We start from the raw sequence: 22,884 nt of genomic DNA, 5'->3' as shown, positions 1-22,884 counted from the left end.
CCGCGGCTCATCAACAAAAGCACATTCAGCTTCACTTTAGACTACATAACACAATCACTATGGCAAATCATCTGACTTCATCCATCTCAATAAAAACTAAAAGAGCAGGCAGCTGACCGAATATTACACTCTGGCACAGTTTGCAAGTGTATGCTTATGATTGTTGCTTTAATGAGATGAGAATGAGAGAATGAGAATGATTTCATGCTCAGGAGTTTTTGATACATTCAGTGTTTTTGGCCTTGGGGAAATGTTGCAGCTATTATTTTTTATCCTAATAAATCTTCAGAGCACTCTGGACTTCGAGTAGTGTGTTTCCTTATTGGTTTGAAATCAAAAATTGAGCCTGAAACACTCAAAAAATATCTAGTGTAAAAGCTTTTTACATACAAATTTCCTTCAAATCTGAGGCAATACCAGATACTAAATTTTGTACAGTAAATGCTCTAACGTTTACAAAATGGTCCAGTCTCGTCTAAAATAATGCAAACTAAATTGAGAGACCAGTTGATCTGATAGCAGCACTGCACGAGGCATAATTTATCCATTCAAAACAGTGACTTTGCAAATTTCAGATATATGTATTTTTTTTTGGTGTGAAATATGCTACTCTAGTTTTACAAGGGCAGGATTTCTTATAGCGTCCCTATCTGGACAGGATCTTATTCAGCTGCAACCAGAGGTGGACATGATTGGACTTGATTTGTTGGATGGTCAAGCAGGCAACAGATATATCAAATTAGCAAATGGTGCCACTGCCTGCCTTTCTGTCTACATAATGTGTGTGTGTGTGTGTGTGTGTGTGACACAGATGCTCATAAAGCACGTTGCAGCACCTCATCCTTGTCTGACAGTTAACTCTATAGCAAAACAATAGCATTGTTATGAGTTAATGTACTCATTACGAACATGATGCAGTATTCTCCTGGTTTGTTTGTAATAAATGTAGGGGAATTCAAAACATGACTCTAACTGTTGCTACTGGACTAAGAGTCTCTGAGCATAAAAACATACAACATATACAAATGATACAATATATCCAGGAAGATGGAGGAATAAAAATACTAGAGTTTTCTGCTAAACTTGCCGTGAGGATCCAGATAAAAGAAACTATACAAAACATGGATAAACAGAAGCAAAAAGGACAATTTTCAATCTATCATATTCACACAGTAAATTAATCCTAGATTGCATTTCTAAGAGATTCGGTGCCATATTTTATAACTAGTAGGTGGGCAGTCTAATCTCAATTCAGCCCTGGCAGCATGTTGCAGAAGGTTTCTTAACATAGATGGAATAAAAATGGCAAGTTGAGAGCAAAACAGGAATCAACTGAGCAGTTTCCACACTAAAATCACAAGCCAGTAACCTCCGTCCCCATGTCTCCATCCACAGGCAGACCGTGTGAGAGAGGAGGATGCAGGGGTTGCAGACCTCCACTCATCTACCATCAGAGGGCTGGAGCCAAAGCTGCTTGGTGCTTTCGGGTTAATGGAGTCGACAAAACACTGCTGCACCTCAATAATTTGCAGCCATCCAGAGAAATATTATGAGTGGCACATTTGTGTGTGTGAGCTGTCTTACATTGTAGAGTACAGTGGTCCATCCCTCCATGGTGATGCACTGGAAGACAGTGAGGACAGCAAACAGGATGTTGTCAAACTGAGTGATGCCGTCATTAGGGCCAATCCAAGTATCGCCGCAAGTGTATTTTGCAGGACACTGACGCACGCCACACGGGACCTCGTACTCAGAGGAGTCCACTGTCTCGTTTTCTGAACAGAAAGGTGAATAGAAAGAGAGGGGGAGAGAGAGGGGGAGAGAGAGGGGGGGGGGAGGGGGGGAGAAAAAAAGAAAACATATGTTACGTGTCTTACATAAGACCAAAGATGCCAAACAACAGACAACAAACCTTGCCTTTTCAATGAATGACTGGAAAGTTATCATGCATTGAATTAGAGTCAAACTGAATGAAAGAAGCCTCTCTATAAAACTACTCTATGTAACGTGACCATTCAGACAGAAAATACTCCCTTCAGTGCGTCTGCATTATCTATCTGTCCATTAGGCTTTTTTGTCACGGGAACAGCTTGGAGGTTAATGACAGCTGTAAATGTACAATGAGCTATTGCAGCTCACCACATTGTTGGTTTTAATTAGAAGAACAACACTGCCAGTTTTGGTTTGATCAAGCCTGCAGGTGCAGACTGGCGTGCCATTGTGTGTATGAATTTGTGATTACGACAATGGAGCTACTACCTAAAGAACTACGTACACGACTCACAGCCACACACATACATTAGCTACACACTCAATAACAACAGCAACAGAATGAGCTCAGTCCTGACTCTTTGCTTTTACGTCCTGTGACGCAGTTTGTTGTCAAAAATAGTTCTAAAATTAGTCTTTTATCCGTTTGCATTTATAAATTATTCACAACCATTTCAGGCCCTTTGTACAAACTGCTCTCTGTTGTTTCAGCCATGCCATCAGTGTGTGGCAGAGGTGTTGAGACAATTTCCTGTTGTAAAATGCAATTCAAATCAGATCTTGCCTCAAGATGAACCAGAATTACCAGCTTGCGGTTGTATGCCTACGCCAACCAGTCAAGATGCAGTTTACATCCCTGTCTGGCCAGACACGTACAGTATAATATGTGTAGTGAAGACTTTGAAAGAATTTAAGTAGTATGAATCATTGCATGTGTATATGTGCCTGTAAATGTGTATGTATCTGAACTTAAACACTGAATTAGTACAAATAACTAATGGATTTACCAGTTACTTATGTGGACTAAAATCCTAACACACTTCTATATTTCAATCTCTTTGACTTCCTGTCTGTGTAAAATACTGGATGGAAATATCTGTACATGTGTGTGGTTATGTACTATAGTAGGGCACAAACTTAACTGCTCCATTGTACACATCCTGTACAGCTATACATCTGCATATGTAAGAATCACTTTGCATACACTGTCTGTAATTTGCAGCATATACCTGTGTGCTATACAGAGATATACAATGAACATGTCTGTACCCAGTATTCCAGGCTGTGGCGTGCAGGTGTAGTGCAGTTTGCCGCTGTAAAACTCCAGGCCGATGATGGCGAACATGAGGATGGCAAAAAAGAGCAGCAGGCCGATCTGCAGCAGAGGAACCATGGCCTTCATTATAGACTTCAGGACAATCTGGAGACCTGGAAGTATAGCACACAGTGAGTTAAAGTGAAAATGCACTTCTTACAGTACAAATATGTGAAACGTGTGTAATAAAATGTAATGTTTCAACCTCACTTCACAATGATTGAAAAAAATAACATCTTCAAGTAGAGCTGAAGCGATAAGTCAATTAATTGATCACCAGAAACTATGTTGTTAATCAATTAATCATTCAAGTAATTTCAGCAAAATGTCAAAGATTCACTGGTTCCAGCTTCTCACATGTGAATATTTGCTTGTTGTCTGATGATTGTATATTGTGGATATGATGACTGAATATCTTTGGATATGAATGTTGGTCAGAAAAACAACCATTTTGAAGATGTTAGCTTGGGCTATGAGAAATTGTGATTTTTCTTTCACTTTTTTCTGACATTTTACAAACCAAATTAATGAAAAAATAATCATTAATCATCATGTGCAGCCCTATCTCTACGGTTAGACCAATACCTCATGCTGATATTGGCCTGGAATTTAATAGAGGAAATCACTGATTCATTAATTAATTCAACCTTTATTTTAACACGGTATTCTGATGACAGTTGTAATTGGACCAAACTACAAATTATCACTGTCAAGTTTTATCTAGCTATGCAAACAGTTTAGTTTTTATTTTATTTGGAACTGCTTAAATAGTCCCTGTTGGGAGTGTGCACTGTGGTGAAACAGGGACACTGTTTCTGAAAAATAGATGTAGAATCACATTTAAAAAAATATATTTTTCAAGTTTGTGTGAGGGCCACATAGAGGTTAAAACTACTTCTTAATGGCTAGATACCGCTTGGGGAGCGAGAGAATATGTTTTTACTACTTTAGCAAAAAAAAGATATTGATATGTGGTACTCACTGGGGATGCCTGAGACCAGTTTGAGGGGTCGGAGCACTCGCACCGCCCTCAGGGTCCTCAGGTCCACTGAGATGTTCATATGTGCCCCTGCTGCGGCAAGGATCCTACAGCGGTAAACACAGACAGAACCACAGTCACTGAGCAAAATTGTCACTGTTTTGCAGATGTTCATGAACGCTACAACTTTATGCTTTATAATATGTTGCAGAGCGATGTCAAAAATGGGGCTTTCACACACACACACACACACACACACACACACACACACACACACACACACACACACACACACACACACACACACACACACACACACACATACATACATACATACACATGAACACAGTAAGGACACAGTGTTGGGGGATGGCTGCAGTGCTCAGATATGGAGTGTGAGGACGTGAGGGTCTCCAGCACGCAGAGAGAAAACAGAGAAAACAACAGGGATGCTTTTGGGGGCTTTCGGCTGTTTCGCTGTGTGTGGGAGGATGGCTGTGACAACTGCTATTTAGGAGGAGAACAAAGAAAGCAGCTTAGAAGGCAGGACACCCTCAGGCTGGAGAGACATGAAGCTTGCACAAGCACACACGCCGCAAACACATCGACCTCGTATCTGCTAGACAAAGCCTGAGTCCTACAAAAGTTCCATTTTTACTTTGTCTTGTTTTGTCTCCTCTATTCCCCCGCCCTCTAAATACACCTCTGTGGCCTTCAGCCCTCAGACTGATGAGGCACCTCATTAGTCTGCCCTCCTGCTTTCCTTTTCTCTCTCTCCTCTCTCTACCGTCATATCTTACCCTTCATCCCTAAACCTCTTTTCTCTCATCTCCCTCTTCCTCCACCTATTTTTTTTTTTTTACAACCTCCCTCCCAATTATACTTGCACCTCTGACTCTGTTCATCCATTTTCCACTGACCTGAACACACATGTATTCCCCTTTCACGCCTACTGAGAGAAACACAGAGATGGATGGAGAAATGAGGTACAAACAAAAGAAAAATAGCGAAAAGGGTGTTGAGGTTTTTGCCAAGACTCTGAAGAGAATCATAAGATTTACCCTCTCCCAACTTTATTTATACTGTACATGAATGCACATTGTTCTTCTGGCCAGTTAAAAACCAATGACAGCTAAATAATTGTACTTCACTTCACTTTAATCATAAAGATAGGACTAAAATGAAGGCAAGAACATATAAAAGAAGACTTTCTAAGGTTGATAGGTCTATTATGTAAAAGGCTGGCAGTTATGTAAACACATGATTTATGTGCAGTACAATGTTAAAGAACCATCTTCATGTCCAGTACTGTCATTTGCTCAAAGCTAGCATACTTGATAATCACACAGGTAGAAAAACAGCGACAAAGACCCATTTACATTCCAGTGATACAGTGGTGAGAATTAGTCCTGTCTGTGTTAGGAGACACAGAACGTCATCTGATTTAATTAACACAAGAAAGAAAGAAAGAAAGAAAGAGACAGAGAGAGAGAGAGAGAGAGAGAGAGAGAGAGAGAGAGAGAGAGAGAAAATGAGGTGTGAGAAAGATTAAAATAGCTCACCATCATCCACACAAATATGTAGAAATAGAATTATCCTCATGAGTTTCAAACCTCTTTGGATTTCTCCCCTTTCCCTTTCCCACCCCAGTCCCAACTCTTTTCTCCTTTCCTCCTTTTACTTCAATCACTTACTCTGCTGCCTCCTGCCACCTCTGTCATTTCATCCCCTACTTCCTCCATCTCTCAATCTTTCTTCAGACCATTAGTCAGTCCCGGCTGCTCTTTAGTTGTTATGGAGACAAAGGGATGGAGGTCTAAAAATGGCTTCCTCATTTAGTCCGCTGTAATTCAGTGGATGTCCTGGGCCCCGTTTTCTAAAAACTACCGTTTGCAGAAGTAAAGTTTTGCTCTTAACATCCAATCGAACTCATTCTTTTTTTGCAGACAGAAATCATGTTAAGGGTTGTTTTTTTTGTCAGCTGTATATTGTCATGCTTGCAAATAACAAAGATACATTACAGCTAGAAAGATCATGTTTGCTGCTGGTTCTCAGTCTGTGCTTTTTTTGTGTCTGTGTCTAGACGTCACTATCACCGTCACGCTAAGAGAACAGTGGCAGCTGCCGCTAAAGCCTGCAAAGACAAACTGAAAATAAATTATTTCGATTGGCTAGATGTAAAGATATTCTCTTTATGAATAGATGTATATTGAAATATGCACAGACAGAAAAGCTCTAATGTCAATTTATCTGTGTTATTTACTGATATTTTTTATTTAAAGAAGGCTTTGATGTGTATGAAATTCCAGCTGGACAAAATGTTTACATGTGTAAATTATGCATAAACTTTCCCAAAATTACAGTGAAGCACATGTGAATGTGCACAGCTGTTAAGAGCTGTCCATGGTGCTGAATAGAATGAGGAATTACAGTAAACTGGAATGTTTAACTATCTGTAAGCCCCCTTTTATTGTAGAAAAAGCTTAAATTAAACCAGCAGCATTTTATAATACATCAAACTGTACAACGTTGCATTGCTTTGTTCAATTGTAACCTAATTTACAGTAGGAGCTGCCAGCTTTTTGAATTTGTCTGTCCTTTCTCTTCAGGTGTACCATGTCTGGTCTGATTGCCAATGTACAACACAAGAGGCCTCTCTGGTCTCTCCCCTTCTCCTCTTTCAGTTGGTTCTTAGATTTGGGTCTCTCACAGACAAAATAAATAAAAGTGTTTACCTGCTACCTCCTGACTGATTTATTATTAACCTCTTGGTTAAACAAGCCTCTTTTTGGTCAGGAGGAACGGGACATTCTCCACCAAAGAAGAGGAATATAATTTACATACACAGTCCAGGCAGAAATGAGAAATATTTCATGAATTTATTTGAATATATTGCCAAAATATCCAGTAACCTTCCCACTTCCTTCTATCACAGCGCTTTACAATCATCATCATGACAGCTATGCCTCACACTGCTGCCGTCTGGACATTGGCACCCTCTGTATGACCGAGATGGGGAAGGTGAAGGTTGGCCACAGAAACTGGCAGATGTAAATCAGCCAAGGGAAGCACAACACATGGCTGATTTGGAAGTATATTTCCTCCCTGTAGTTTTCCATTCTCCCCAGTGAAGGACAATTGATTTATTTATTTGTTGTTGGTATAAGGTTAGGTCTATTTTATGATTGAAATTAAATCTCTTACGGTACATGATGTTAAACATTTTATTTATAAGGAAACCTCAGTGGTCATGATGACAGTATAGACTAAAATAAATGAATAAATATATGTACAGTATATATATAAATAAATGTACCTTTCTTTTTTGGGGGGGGCATTTTAGGCCTTTATTTGTATAGGACAGCTTAGACATGAAAGGGGAGAGAGAAGGGGTATGACATGCAGCAAATGGAGGAGTAAGCCTCTATATATGGGTGCCCGCTCTACCAGGTGAGCTAACCAGGCGCCCTACCTGTAGCTTTCTATTGGTGCAGTCAATTGGTGCATCGCTACAGTTCCCACATCTCTCCCAATTTCTCTATTTTCTTCTCTCTCCCAACTCAACTACATTGTAAAGAAACCTTTGAGTTACAGTTGGGGCATGATGGGGATGAGAGGGTCTTGGATTGGCCATCACTTTATGGACAAACTAAATGATCCCAGAGACAACACACATCTGAGAGGTGCCTGGTGCATCTACAAGTTAATCAAGTAATTTTTAGTCACTGGGAGCTGTTGCACAGAAACACTTCTTAGTTCACCCTGCACATATCTACAGGCGTTATGTGAGATACACAGTGTAGTGAACTGGGCTGATGCCCTGGTCAGAGTTGTCAGCCATGATAAGTGAGTAACAATGACATACCCTGCAGAATTGACAGCTTGCTGTGGCGTGACAAATCTGTTGTGACAACCGTCATGCCATGATACTGATAACGTTGTGACTTATGCTCCATGTCAGTGTCAAGCTGCTAACTAATATGATGTGAGCGCACCTGACTATTGTAGAGATATAAATTCAACAGCATGTGTTATGTACACCTCCGGTTCTCAGCTCAGGGGTTCCAGGATCAATTTGGTGTATCACAATATGATGTTAATACTATTAGAGATATGTCTAATTTTTTGTTGTTCTCTAATCTAAACCTTTATTTTATGACACGATATAGGCTTCTCAGCCTCTCCGACGTTTCTGATGATGAAATGGAATGGATCAAATCAAACAAAAGACAAAATAACTTCTGAATTGCTTAACAGTGTGAAAATACAGTTTACGGTGGGGTGAGAGTGTAGTGGTTCATTTTTAGTGCTTACAAGCCAAAAAAAAAAAGTGAATAGCATAGGTAGTATACAGAGTACAGTACTGACATACCTGTAAATGATATGGACAAGAGCATAATCACATGTAGTGCAAGGGGACAAAAAATAGTACATATCAGCCGAACCTAGAGCACATTCACTGTTGGCTGAAAACCCACAATAAATCGAGCTACCCCAGTAAGCCAGCATGGGCACTTCTACACTTGTGCTTTTCCTGCAATGACATGTCAAAATGTCTGCTGTGAAAAAGGTCTATTATGGTGATTTCTATGTCTTAGGGTCAGTTTGAGGACTTCTGTACAAGCTATTTGGTGATACCCAATAGTGGTGATACTGATTTGATCTTGGGAAGTTGATGTTTGGGATAAAAAGCAATATACACTCACCCAAAGGATTATTAGGAACACCATACTAATACTGTGTTTGATCCTATCCTATCAATATGGGCCAACATTTCTAAAGAATGCTTCCAGCACCTTGCTGAATCAATGACACAAAGAATTAAGGCAGTTCTGAAGGCTAAAGGGATCCCCCATACCATTACACCACCACCACCACCACCACCAGCCTGCCCAATTGGTAACAAGACATGTTCTCATTCTGTTTACGCCAAATTCTGACTCTACCATCTCAATGTCTCAACAGAAATCGAGACTCATCTACTCATCAGACCAGGCAACATTTTTCCAGTCTTCAATTGTCCAATTTTGGTGAGCTCGTGCAAATTGTAGCCTCATTTTCCTATTTTTTACAGTTTTGAACAATCCCAGTAACTGAGCAGATTTTGAAATACTCAGACCAGCCCGTCTGGCACCAACAACCATGCCACGCTCAAAGTTGCTTAGATCACCTTTCTTTCTCATTCTGACATTCAGTTTGGAGTTCAGGAGATTGTCTAGACCTGGATCACACCCGTTAATGCATTGAAGCAGTTGCCATGTGATTGGTTGATTAGATAATTTCATTAACGTGACATTTAACAGGTGTTCCTAATAATCCTTTAGGTGAGTGTAAGTATAATACATTTAATATAAGTATATAGTCATGAATGTTTCAGTGTGTACAATCCAGCAGCATGACCTGCAGTAGATTGCATCAGGAGGAAATAATCCAGTAGCAGTATGGAGAGACACACAACATGAGCTGGATAAAAACAGTTGGATATTAACTATTACTGTGCAACTCAACAATGGTAATTGCACAGATGAAACAATAACTAAAGATAAAAGTAAACTTTCATGCAGAGGGCATTTTTGCGCGCCCCCCCACCTCATTTTGTTTTTTAGGGGGATCATGGTGTAGTACTATGAAAGATTGACAGCGGGTTTCACAGCAATGGATGATGCCGTTTTTCTTTCTCTGTCCATCCACCCTGTTGATGGTTTTAACAATATTGTTTTGTATTTAAATGTTTTGTTACACAGTGATTTGTTGACTTATTCCCTTACTGTTGGCTGTGTTGCTGATATCTTCTAAAGCTTCAGGCTGTATTCAGTTATTTTCTGATCATAAATCCTGGAATGGAAAATCTGCTCGTCACAAGCTCCCACAAAAGGCTTAGTTGTTGCATTCACATGTGATAGTTTAGTGAAAGAGATCTGAGTAAGAAGTTCTTTTTTTTGCAGTTTATACATTTTTTAGAACATTTTAGCCGCAGGGCCACAATCGTTTCTGAACGAGAAAAAGAAAACTTGACAACTGTGTGTGTTTGTCCATAGTACAATATTGTACTGAGGTGAAGATTAAATACTGTCAATGTAGATTTTGAGTTTTGTGGAGTTGATTTAACAACATTTCGAGCATTGATAAAGTTTGTTTAGGACAACTGATGTTACATGCCACACAGTGAGTTGTCAACATTTCCTCAAAAGTTTAGCACCTACACTTCTGTACACACATAATGTACACAATCTGACCTCTCATACATTCCCCACATTCTGAAGACCTGTGAATCTGCAAGCCGATGAATTCATATAACTGCTCTTGTGGCCCACAGTACAGTGGGTGGTGTGTGTACAGCGGATTGTCTTGACAGATTAAGGAATTGTGTGGAGCAACTCCTACAGTGCTCCTCTGGTTGGTCTAGTTAATATAAGCCTCTCTGCCTCCCACAGTGTGCTTTCTCATTTTTAACTCCCCCCTCAGCCTTTTTTACTCTCTCTCTCTCTCTCTCTCTCTGAAACACACACAGACACACACACACACACACACACACAACACACACACACACACACACACACACACACACACACACACACTTACACACTCACACACTGAACCCTCTACATTCAAAATATTAAAGTTGTTATGCAAGATCAAATGTTACTGCTCCTTATATAGACAGCCTGAGATACTGGCTTGGCTTTATGTGAATCAGTTGAGTATCAGCCTGCATATTGGTTTATGTGTCAGTTAGGTAAATGTTTGCTTTTAGGCCATTATGAATAATTGATTTGGCTAAATGATTTATTAGCCATCTGTTGGAAGAGAGAGAGGGAGGGAGAGAGAGATAAAGACGAGTGAGTGAGAAATATTAATTCAGTACAGTACAGAGATGAGTTGTACACCAACTCTTTCTAGGTCTCAAAAGTTCACATACAGCATGCAAAACCAAATGTTGCATAATATTATAATCAAACTGCCTCCATACAGTACGTTTATATTAATAAACTCTATCACAGGCAAGGCAAGAACACAGCTGGATTACAAAGATTAAAACATTAATCACATTATAAAATAAATAAATAAATAAATGTTTAATGAGAGGAGGCTTATAAACCACATCAGGCAGTGGTGGAAGAAGTATCCAGATGTTCCACAAAAAAGTAGCACTAAGAATAATGTAAGAATATTTAATTACAAGTAAAAGTCCTGTATTCAAAGTGTTACTTCTCTATCAACAAAATGTATAGTAATCATTGTACAGCAGAATTGCTCCAGACAGTGTTATATTATTGTTTATTATACAGTATTACAGTTTTTTCGATTGCTAAACAACATTACCAACAGTCACCTGAGCTAAACAGTTCACATCATTCCAAGCAACACAACTCTTCACACACGTGTCTCTAAACAGGCTCAGTGCAGCCAAACACTATGAACAATCCTCACTGAGATAACACACACTGTCACTCAGAACACACTGAGAGTAAAAACACTAGCATCAAACACCAGTACAGAAAATACTAACTTATCATCTTTACAGTTAAGTGACTTTACACTAATCAATATTTTCTATAAGAAAAGAGTGAAAGTTTTGAGGTAAACAAGAATGAATGAAAATCCTCAGTTTGCTTACCTACAGTAAATAGATATATACTGTATATATTTTTATTTTGTCTGTAGTAATTTACGTAATTACTGGGAATGTTACAAACTAAGGGCGTTTTCACACATGAAAGTCCGAACCAAGGTCCGGACCAAGGTTCATGTTTTTGTTACATTGTATACATTTGATATTCTCTGCTCTGATAGCCGACAGCTGTCTTCTTTGAGCGCATTCACCGTCACTCTCTCTCTCTCTCACTAAGCACCGAGCTGTTCCTTAAGGGAGCTTCCCCGGTCTTGTAACACAAGGGGAGCCTGCCAGAGCTTCTTGTATTTGGTCCGAAAGTCCGAACCATCCAAAAAATGCTTTCACACTACAAACGAACCGGACCATGGTTCAGTTTGGTCCGGACCGAGACCACCTCTTTTTATCGGACCAAAATTTGGTATATGATAAAGCCAATGGACTTATTTCCATTGTGATCCCTAATGAATGTGGTGTTCCCATTGCTTTCACCTCTGTTACTTTGTGAAAAACAGTAAGTGCGCAGTTTTACTATAGTAAAGGAAGTGTTTTTCACATTTTCACATCTGTATATGTAACCTCAGACATCTTGGACATATTGATATCTTTTCTCTTTTACCTGTTTCTCTCAAACGGTACAATGTATAACTGTTTCATTCTTATTTGGTGTTTCTTTATTTCCAAAAAAAAGGCTTTATGAGCTGTCCCTATATACTGTATATACAGTATGTGTTCACTAACAAGTCTAAAACAAGAAACCATTGCAATCAGCAGTGTCTGAAATGCACCGGGCTAAAATCCGTACTGTTTTGAATGTGTGGTTAACAATTTTGACAGCAGTGTGTTAGCATTTGAACAAAGTGCTGTAAATCTAAAGTGTTGTGCAGGTTGTGGTTAAAGTCATGGGATAAGTCCGTAGAGTTTTGAAAACTGTGTTCACGCAATGAAAAACGAACTACAGTTTGGTCCACTTGAACTGCTGCTGTGCAGTCTGTGGTTAGAGTTTTGCACGTTACTCCAGTTGTGCCCGCTGTTGTCTAGCAATCGGGAAAAAAAAACCTGTATTTTGGTGAGATTTGGTGTATTTTTAGGTTTGTGAGATTTGTGAGATACTAGTCTTAAAGAACATCCAGATCTATCACATGTATGTACAGTATATTCTTACATGTACAGCAATAAAGGTGAATGCATTTAGACTTGGAGCTCTGTTTGGTATCTTGCGGACAACGAAAGCCAAATGCAACACACTGCTTGTTGGCAATGATACAACTCTGACAGCAACACTGCTCAAGAAGCTGCTTGAGCGCTGACTCTGTAGTGACAAAACATGGTGTGCTCAGAAAACCCTGTACTTCATTTAATGCCTCTCACATATTATAGTATTATCTTTATGCACATTTCAAAAAGATGTACATGATGGCTGCACTTATATTGCTTTAAACATCAGACCGAAGGATGATCACTGATTGCATACAGTACATAATTTAGCTGATGCTAATCTATAAATTGATTGACAGGGAGATCCTCAGATGGTGTAATTTCCACCCCAGTCAGACTCCTGCAGAGCTGAAAGTGGATTTTCTATAGGCCAGGGACTCTAAAAGTCAGGTTTGGGGCTTGATTTAATATCTGTGTCGATGCCAGTTTAACTAAACATAGAAGTGTAAGACTGAGGCTAAAGTGAGAGTGGTTGTTTCACTAAATTGTGTAGTGATCTTGTACTGCACTAATCCAAATTAAAACCCCACAATAGAATATTTTAGGTCTTTAATTTTACTTCACTTTCTGCCACTGATGATTCAGCACACTGGACCACTGGTGCACTGAACGTTGGGGATAATATTTCAAACTACCTACAGTCTCTTGATTTCCCTTTGGTACACCTCACGTCCCTCACCTCTGGACACTCATCCATTCAATCTAGCTGCTTGTCAGAAGCACTTGCTCAAATAATTCTTAACATCCTTGGCCTGTAGCCAGGTAAAGAGAGGAAACACATTGGTTAGTTGGTATCATAAAAGTCCAAAAAACAATTCCTCCAAATTAGCTCTGCTTTAGTCTCCCATATGCACTGTGTAAAAAAAATAACTCAGCATTAGCAGAGAAACTGTGGCTGTAACAGAGCACACACTTTCCTCTTGCCAACAACACTGATGGTTGATTCTGACACCTCTAAGAAGACATCTGATGCTTGTTAAAATAAAAACTGACTTCCATATAGATACTGCATCCCCCAGTGTTTTTAAATCCAGCACCAGAAACACATCATTATTTTAACTGAAAAACAAGATGAAGAAAAATGGCTTTGGCTAGGCATTTTAGAACACATGTATTACAGAGTCAGCAATTAGGTTCAATCATGGGCCATTTTTCCCCAGCACTGTTCATTGGCATATGGAAGAGCACAGCTGTATTGTGAGTGGTTATAAAGGATCCCATTAATTGATATATAATTGAACAATAAAAACAAAAAAATACTAAAAGGTTTTAGAGAATTAATGAATTAGTCCATTGGTTTCTGGTGATAGTTGATTTGCATTGCGTTATTTTGAAGGATTTACCAGTAACTTCCTTGAGTCTCCTCTTGTTGCCTGGCAACTGCTGCTGTATTTCCTAAAAAGTCACACTGCTGTTTTAAAGGTTTGATTTCGGGAGACTTTAACTTTAGTTTGAGAGGTCAAAATTGGCCCACAGGCTGCTTATTGCATACCACAGTTTCATGGCATAACTCTGAAATCATTCATCATGTAATATAAGGTGTAATGAATCCAGTGCAGAGTGTGCATGTTTATTTATTTCAGCTTTATTTGTCAGGGACAATGCACACTAATAATACATAAAAATTGTTATTTACATCCGCTGTCCCTGGACTGATGCTAAGAGGTCACTCTAAAATGATGTCAGCCTGTCTCACTGTGAAGTGAACAGGGTCTTTACAACTTTACAACTGTGTAGAATACTGCCTGCCTGGTGCTGCCTCCATCTCTGTCTGTCTCTGAAACATGTAATTTCATTTTAAATGCCGTCTGAGGAGATTCAAGAGTTACGTAAGTTGTGGGAAGAATGTGTTCCCCATGTATTTTGGGTTAGTGCTTTTACCAGAGTTGTTGAGGAACAAATGCCAGAATGAACCCACAAATAGGTTGTCTGCCTGAAATTCAATTTATAAAGACAAATTATCAGTTCGTAATTGTGAAAGGTTCTTGTAAATTTCAGCTTAACTCTTTTTCCGTTTTGTAACTTTCACTAGGAAGTGAACAAATTTAATTTGACGTGACTTCCAGTTAACATTAGGACCGCTTTCATCTCAGTGTAGCACCTCGTCTTCTCTGAACAGATACTAGACTAGACTGCATAAAGGCCCTTGACATAGTCTTTGTTTCACGGCCCACTCAGCCTCTTTATAATGGCTAGAAACATGGAGAGAGAGATAGAGAGAGAGAGAGATAGAGAGAGAGAGAGAGCGAGAGAGAGAGAGAGAGAGAGAGAGAAAGCTTGGTAGACTGTCAGTTACATCGACACCATCATCATTATTCACTCACTCAATTCAGGATCACAACTAAAACACCACTTTTACTCTGAGGATGTCATTTGAATGTCACTAGCTACTCACTCTGTCTATTTAATCATGTACATATTAATTTTTCATTTTGTTTGATTTGTGAAACAAAGGTTTGTTGAAAAGTGAAAGAAAAGCGTTGCCAGCGCTCTGCCTGTTCCTTCTTCTGTCACATACACTCATCCACACGCACACACACACACACACACACGCACGCAAAAATCAGGTGTATTAAGCACATTCCCCCATCTGACTATAAGAGAAGACAAATCTATCTTGGTCTGGTCTAATTGGAGAGACATTGAATACAGGAGCAGCAGGACTGGAGCCAGTGACATCCTAACCTGGGGCGGGGTCCTCTATCACCACGGTAACAGCTCAGGGGGACATATCCACCCCATGTTGTGTCTGAACTCATCAATCGATCAGACAACAGATGGAAAATAAGATTGGAGAGGACAGGTCTGTATCTGTATGCGTGTGTGTGTGTGTGTGTGTGTGTGCGTGCATGCGTGCATGCGTGCGTGTGCGTGTGTGTGTCATTTTGAGATAGCCAGTTCTACCAGGTGTATGACTGCCAAACAGACAGATGGTGTTATTGGCTAAAATACATGCAGTAGTGGCACATTTGGTTCATACACACGAATGAGCACACACACACACCCCACACGCACGCACAGGTGATGACACACACATCAAACAGATTGTGGTTTCAGCTTTCAGTGAGTCAGGTACAGTGACACTGTGTTCATGCAACTCTGGCTACACTGGAAGAACTTATCTGGAGGAATGAAAAGGAAAGTAAAGGAGGCAAAATAATGAACAGGGCAGGAGAAGGGATGACGCTGAAGAGAGGATTAAGACAAAAATTAAAATATAAATGCATACACATAGGCTAAGTTCTCATAATATTCCTGCTTTTGTCTCGCTGGCTGATACTATGGCACTGTGATAGATGTGAAGCAGAGTAGAAACAGTCCAGTTCTGACACCCAGTGAGGAATAAACACTGATAGCTGCAGCGTTTATCTGTTAACACACAGCAAAGAGGACGCCGCCCCACTGTTAATTAACACTGGAGGTGTAATAGGTCGGACACACTCCACCTTTGACGAGGTGTGCACCATAATTGAATGTACACAACTAAAAAAAATAAACTCTTAATTGATTCCAACAGATTAAAGAAGGCATATTACTGTAACATCCAAGACTCCTCTCCTCTCTTCTTGTTGCCTTGCCTGATCAATGCCGTTTCTCATTTTCTCTTTTGATCTAGAATTAAATTTTTTTTATTCAGTTGACAGCTTCAATAAGCTTCAATTTCCAAAGTAAAGAGAAAAAAGGCTGAACCATCTTTACTGATCATTGCTGATCAGTAAAGATGGTTCAGCCTTTTTTCTGTGCTCCTAAAACCATGCTGTGATAAATGGAGAAAAGAAAAGTCTCCTAATCTTTACTCCCATCAACTCCCTCTGAGCTAACTCCATCTCTCCTCTAGTCTCTCCCATCCCCCTCGGAGGGTCTGGCACATAGTGGTGACACAATCCCTTGGTGGGCGTCGCCCCCTGCCAATTGTTGCCAGTCTAATGGAGGGCTTGCCAGCGAATGAGACTGCCAAGGTGCCAATTAGTATGTACGATTACGCATAGAGGCATACTCCTCATTTCCTCCAGCTCTATCTCTTCTCTCATCTCTATTCTTTACTTTGTTTCTCTCCTGTTGTGTTTTACTGGTTAAAACCTGCTCTGGTCTCTGACTTCCGCTCACAACTTGCCATTTTAGCAGGAGTAAGAGAAGAAGCATGTGTGAAGGCCTGAGAAAAACCCACAGTCCCTGTCTTCAAATTTCAGAAACAACCGCCCTTTCGCTACAAAATAATAGTCTAGGAAATGGCAAGTGCCATCTGTTTTTTCATACCTCCCTCCCACTCACTCTCTCTCTCTCTCTGTGTAATACAGGCCATCTTGAAACACCAAGGCAGCTTGCTAAGGTGACCATGGCCTTCAACATTGAGACGGTTATCAAATGGCTCCATATTTACACATGATTACAGATGTTTAATGAGTCAGGAGTATCCACTGTGGAAAGGTTCACACACTCTGCAGTGTGAGCTAACAGTATTGTTTTCTGCCTCCAAAAGCAACATTTTCTGCAGTACAGTTTAATTCGGATTCCTGCATGACTCGAGCTGTCATGTAAACCTTCGATCAAAGTGAGCTCAGTGCAGTCATGTGAGTTGAATCAGCACCTCCCTGACACAATGTCAACAAGACTGAACATTATAAGCTTCACAGATGACAGGATTTACTGCAGGGCAATTGTACAGAATTAAATGATACAGGTATAACTAATAAACTGGTAAATCAGTGAAGAACTGTAAGTATTGTTTTTGACTACATGCTGCACACCCAAGCCTGAAGGGACAAGTTGCAGCTGTGGATGTAGTCTTGCATTGCCAGACCTATCTCTACAGTATGGTCTGACTACACAAACCGCAGACTAGTGTATGTGGCCACTTTAGTTCGGTCACATGGATGAACAAGTATACAATACTAATTCTAATCCAGATTTATTTTCACAGCACAAAATATGGTTATAAAGTGCTTCACAAGGCAGGGACTCTTCTATGATTATTCTTTTAAATGTATCTTATACTGTACATTATGCTTATGATGTTTATGTGTTTGCATGCATACTGTGTGTGTGAGTAGGGGTTTGGGGAGTCTGTGTCTGTATCTGTAACACAGTCTGACCCGTCCTGTCTGTAGAGGCCTCCTAATTACTAACTGAATGATAACTGATAGAAAGCACTGGTGACTCATCGAATATTATCAGCAGTTCTCATAATCTTCATTCACTCTCTAATAAGGTTGCAAACCTGGAGTGATGGCCTGCAGATGAGTGAATGTGTCCATGTGAGCGTGAGTGTTAGATGGTTTGCGTGTGTTTCAAAGAAAGAGAGAAGGAGGGAGAGAGAAAGAGAGAGAGAGAGAGAGAGAATTCATTTTCATTAATTTGTCTTTGCTGTGGCCAGAATGATAATTTCAAGAGAGTGATCTATCTGCAGCTCACTTCATCATGCTGAATATTAATAAAATTGAGACCAGGAAGGCTATTTCATCCAGATCGAGCATGTCTCCTCTCTGTAGCTGAAACTCAACCCAGGAAACATGCCTTCATCTTACTGCCAAATAATGGTTTTACAGTTTGAGTTGGAACATGAGGATCTGCCATTTTTTAGGAAATATGCAGATGTATTTAGATTACATTCATTTTGGAGAGTCAAATGACTTCAGCCTCGGCACACACTGACCTCGGCACAAAGAGAAACCAATACATCAATAAGTGCTGCCTGATCTAGTATACACACAGCAGACAGAAAGGTAAAGTCTGATTACAGCGCCTGTCTGGCTTTAACAAGCCTTCTCTTCTTCTCTGTCCACATTCAGGCAGGTGAGATTAGAACGACCCATTAGCATGTGTCTGTCTCAAAGTGATTTAATGAAGCTTCTATTTTTTAACACATAGTAACATGCTGTGGGGTTGAGTGTGAGAGGCACCTAACTCTTCGGTAACTGCTGTCCTTTAATATGACACCTTTCCTCCAGAGAACAGACTAACGTAAACGTAAGCCCCCCTGGGAATTTAACAGCCATGTAATTAATGTGCTGTAAGTACACAAAGTGAGGTGACGGTTTACAATCTGTGACCACCTCACAACAGTCCTTGTATAACTTCAGCTGGTCGTTAATTCAACATGGTGCTCAGGAAGTAATGGGTTACAGTTAATGAGGCTTTTTCGAAAATCCCTGTCTATTTGTTACCTAATCCATTATATTTACAGCTATGGGGAAAAAAAATCTATGTAAAAAACTTTGGCAAGTTTCTACAACAGAACAAAAAGTAGGATGTATACTGCTTTTGTTTAAAGGTTCCACAATATAATATTTCAACTTTGATCAATGTGTAAACTGTTAAGTGTCTCCAACCCTCTGTGACATCACACAGTGGTAGTAAGTCATTATTAAGTCGTTAGTGTTGTTACTATTTGGTGTTTATTACGGAGTGGATAAGTGAACAAGTGGGTGATTTTAGAGTTTAGTTGGTCTAGTTTGACAATTTCCATTAATTTTGATTTATTAAGTTAAATAAATCAAATAAAAGGCAGAGTAAAACTGAGAGGTGTCTCTATAATACAAACCATGTTCAACACTGGATGAGGTATCCGAAAAAGGCCGCCCATTTATGTTTGATGAAATCAAAATCTGTTCATCCAGCGCATATATCTGATGAAAAAAGTTTTCCTCATAGTTTGACTGCAGTTAATTTTACGATTTTTGTTCAAGGGTTGTCAGGGGACTTACAGTTTTGACGCTATTGCCATACAGCCAATATACAGATGTATACAGATATCTTCATGAATATATAATCTGATATTGCACACTGACCCTCATCTTGTCCTTCCCTAAGCAGGAAATGAAGCGCAGACAGTTAAGTGGTCAAACAAGAACAAAAATGTAGGGTGCATTGATGCCACAACTAGAGACATAGGGCTGAACTATGGTGCGTTTTGAAAATAATCTGAACCAAATACAAGAAAAGGCCACCAATGACAATAACAAAGTGTTAATGTGTATAAGGAGATTGGTGACAGCTCAGGCTTGGAAAGCCTTGCATAACAAAATGGACCAAGAACATAATTTTGTCATCAAGGTGAGGTGAAACACAGTTATCAAAAACCAAATTAAACATATACATTTAAATCATGATAATTAACCTCCTTGTGTGACTTTTCTTTACAGGATCCCGGATGAGTTAAAAATGTAGGACAACATCTCAAGTGAGGAGGTATTAATATTCAGTAAAGACCAACAAGCAACAAAGAAGCCAACTGTCAAACTTGACCAACCAAACCAGTTAGAAATAACTGGGACATCAGAACATCAGGTGCTTTGAATTCAGTAAATCTCACAGATTCACCATCCCTTTCAATTCATAATGCTAATCCTGTTTCACAGATCTGCATCCAAATATACACGCGCACACACACACACACACACACACACACACACACACACACACACGCACACGCACACACACTCGTCGACTCACCCGCTGAGGACCACAATGAAGTCCATGACGTTCCATCCGTTCCTGAGGTAGGAGCCTTTATGAAAAACAAAACCCAGGGCGATGATCTTTATCCCAGCCTCAAAACAGAACATCCCGATGAAGTAGGGCTCGGTCTTCTCCTGTAAGTGCAAAGCAGATAATCAGTGATAATTGTCTTACACTGAAATGAAATGGAAGTTATCTTTTCATTTCAGTAACTTGGCAGAAAACATGAAGTGTGGTTGTCTGTGCAGATGTTTCCACTGTGTGAATATCTCACCAGTCTTTTAGACATGGGCGTTTTGTCCTCTCCAGGAAGGTGCTGCTCCAGAGCCAAGACGATACAGTTGGCGATGATGGTGGTGAGGATCATGTATTCAAATGGCGTGGAAGGACCAAGTTAAGGAACTTTTGACTGACCTTATGTTGAGTGTCTAGTAAAGTATGTTAATTTAAAGGATACGGCTGGTGATATTCTATATTTGTGTCATTGGCAACAAATTCCTTGAAAAGATCAAAACCAAACATATGTCAGTCTCTCAGCACGACCTACTGTCTGTGGCTCTCAGCCCATGAAGCCCAAGTTAATCTTTAAAAATAGGTCATGAATATATACTTTCATTTTTAAAAAGGTTAATTAATTTCCCTAAACTGTAGTTTTTAGCAAACATCACTCAAAAAGGAGTAAATAGTGCATTTGTTAGGGACTACTTTAAGCCGCAGATTTGGTGCACTAGTGGGTCTTTCTGGCAACAGGACGATGTATGTGGGATCAACTCAGAATAAACTACTGTGCCCATGTTCATGGTAATGAAGGAATATGTCACCCAGTGCAACAATGTGGCTCATTGATGTGTTTAAATAGTTTTTTGACAACGATGTAAGATGTAGGTTTAAACACAGAGGAATAAGCTCTATCAGGCTTCGGATACATAAACAACACTTGTTAGTACCATCAGTTTATTGTTGGTTTTGGTCATTTCATGTAATTTGTTTAAAAATTAAAAATATAAAATATATTTCCAGCCTCGTCCTTTAAGTACTATATTTAAGTGACATATGGACTATTTACAGAAAAGCAAATAGACTGAAACAGAGAAAGCTCTAAACAGGTTTCTAGGTCACAGTCAAACACAAATGTGATGAACAAACAGTAGTTGAGGAAATAAATATGTATGTAATAAATGGCACTAAAAATATTTCTATGCTATCTATACAGAGTACAGAAAGTCTATGCTATTAGAATAGAGAGAACAAATTAAGATCCAGACACTAAATCAGAGAAAAAAATGAAAAAGTAATTGAGTTAATCACAGTAAAACAAACCCAGCAGCACTGCAATTACAATGTCATGTACATGTAAACAGATAGACAGGCTAACATTGATTCCTCTGTATGAAACAGAATAAACCTGCATGAACCAAGCCCTGGGGCTATAGACACAAACAGACATGGGCTAAACTTTTTTTCTGAGGTCAGCTGCAACACGCATCCATACGCACACATTGAGGCAACAGAAGGCTTATCGAGGACGGATGAGTGGGTGGCCTGAAACGGGATCCAATAAACAGGGTCGCTCTTACTACATGCTTCACTGCCTTTTCAATGAGACCTGTACTGGTTGTCGGTTCCACACCAGCCGCACTGGGGTTGAGCTCAGCCAGCAATGTGCTCTTTATCTAATGCTCTGCGTGGGCAGACCCCATTCTCCTGGTTATGTGCAGAAGAGGTAGGAAGGAAGGGAGCTTAAATCTGCACAGTGGAGACAGGGAGGGAGAGCGGAAGTAAGAAGGAGGCAGAGATAACACGGAATAATGAAACAGGAGAAAGTGATAAGGTGGATGACGGGTGATTAGTGGAGGAGAAGATGATGGTTATATAGAGTGTCAGAAGCTTGCTAAACAGGTGGGTGAGGAAAAGGCAATGAGACCAGATAAGCAGCTGTAACCAGCAGGGTTACTCAGGGACATTTGAGCAATGAGAAGCTAAATAAACAAAGCATAAATAATCTTACTCCCACCAGCCTACAGGGATTCTAACTTAAAGCTAGGCTTAGCCACAGATTTGATTCAGTGATTCCAAGTTGATCGCTGATACATTTTGGATAAACAAAACCACAGCAGCCATTAGTACATGTTGAGATGAGTACATGAGTACATGATGAGCATGAAAATAAACAGCAAAACATCTGTCTCAGGCTGACGGGCTGTTTTCAAGTTTGTTTTCAAGAAGGGAAGTATATCTTTTGATTCCCTTTTTCTACAATAACTAGCATCACTTTAGTCTTGCTGAGAGCTCTCAACAGCAGACAGTCGCCCTGGCCTGCATTCCCTCAAACACATACAACACAAGCAGGAGGACGGGGGAGACGTGACAGAGGGGGAGACAGAGGTAGGAAAGGGGAGGAGAGAGAGAGAGAGAGAGAGAAAATTAAGATAGAAAGAGAGAGGTATCCACGGCAACAGACTTCTCTTCCAGCCAAAAGTCAATGCTACAAGACAGTTCCTCCTGGGCAGCTGAACTATCTGTGGTTACACA

The 22,884-nt window shown here is 39.9% G+C and overlaps 1 protein-coding gene across 1 annotated transcript in view; it reads right to left on the bottom strand.

Annotated features, from left to right (window-relative positions):
• The window catches only part of LOC120564914 (voltage-dependent R-type calcium channel subunit alpha-1E), a 93,467-nt gene that overhangs the window by 30,640 nt on the left and 39,943 nt on the right, over window positions 1-22,884 (bottom strand). The window contains exons 4-8 of the mRNA XM_039810182.1: window positions 20,627-20,732; window positions 20,347-20,486; window positions 4,068-4,171; window positions 3,040-3,198; window positions 1,585-1,775 (exon numbers count right to left, since the gene is read on the bottom strand). Coding sequence (XP_039666116.1) covers window positions 1,585-1,775; window positions 3,040-3,198; window positions 4,068-4,171; window positions 20,347-20,486; window positions 20,627-20,732 — 700 coding nt within the window. The remainder of the gene's footprint in view (window positions 1-1,584; window positions 1,776-3,039; window positions 3,199-4,067; window positions 4,172-20,346; window positions 20,487-20,626; window positions 20,733-22,884) is intronic.

The sequence above is a fragment of the Perca fluviatilis genome, chromosome 9 (assembly GCF_010015445.1).
Source record: "Perca fluviatilis chromosome 9, GENO_Pfluv_1.0, whole genome shotgun sequence".
Lineage (NCBI taxonomy): Eukaryota > Metazoa > Chordata > Actinopteri > Perciformes > Percidae > Perca > Perca fluviatilis.
Note: the sequence above shows the minus strand (reverse complement) of the source record. Positions and strands in the feature narration are given on the sequence as shown.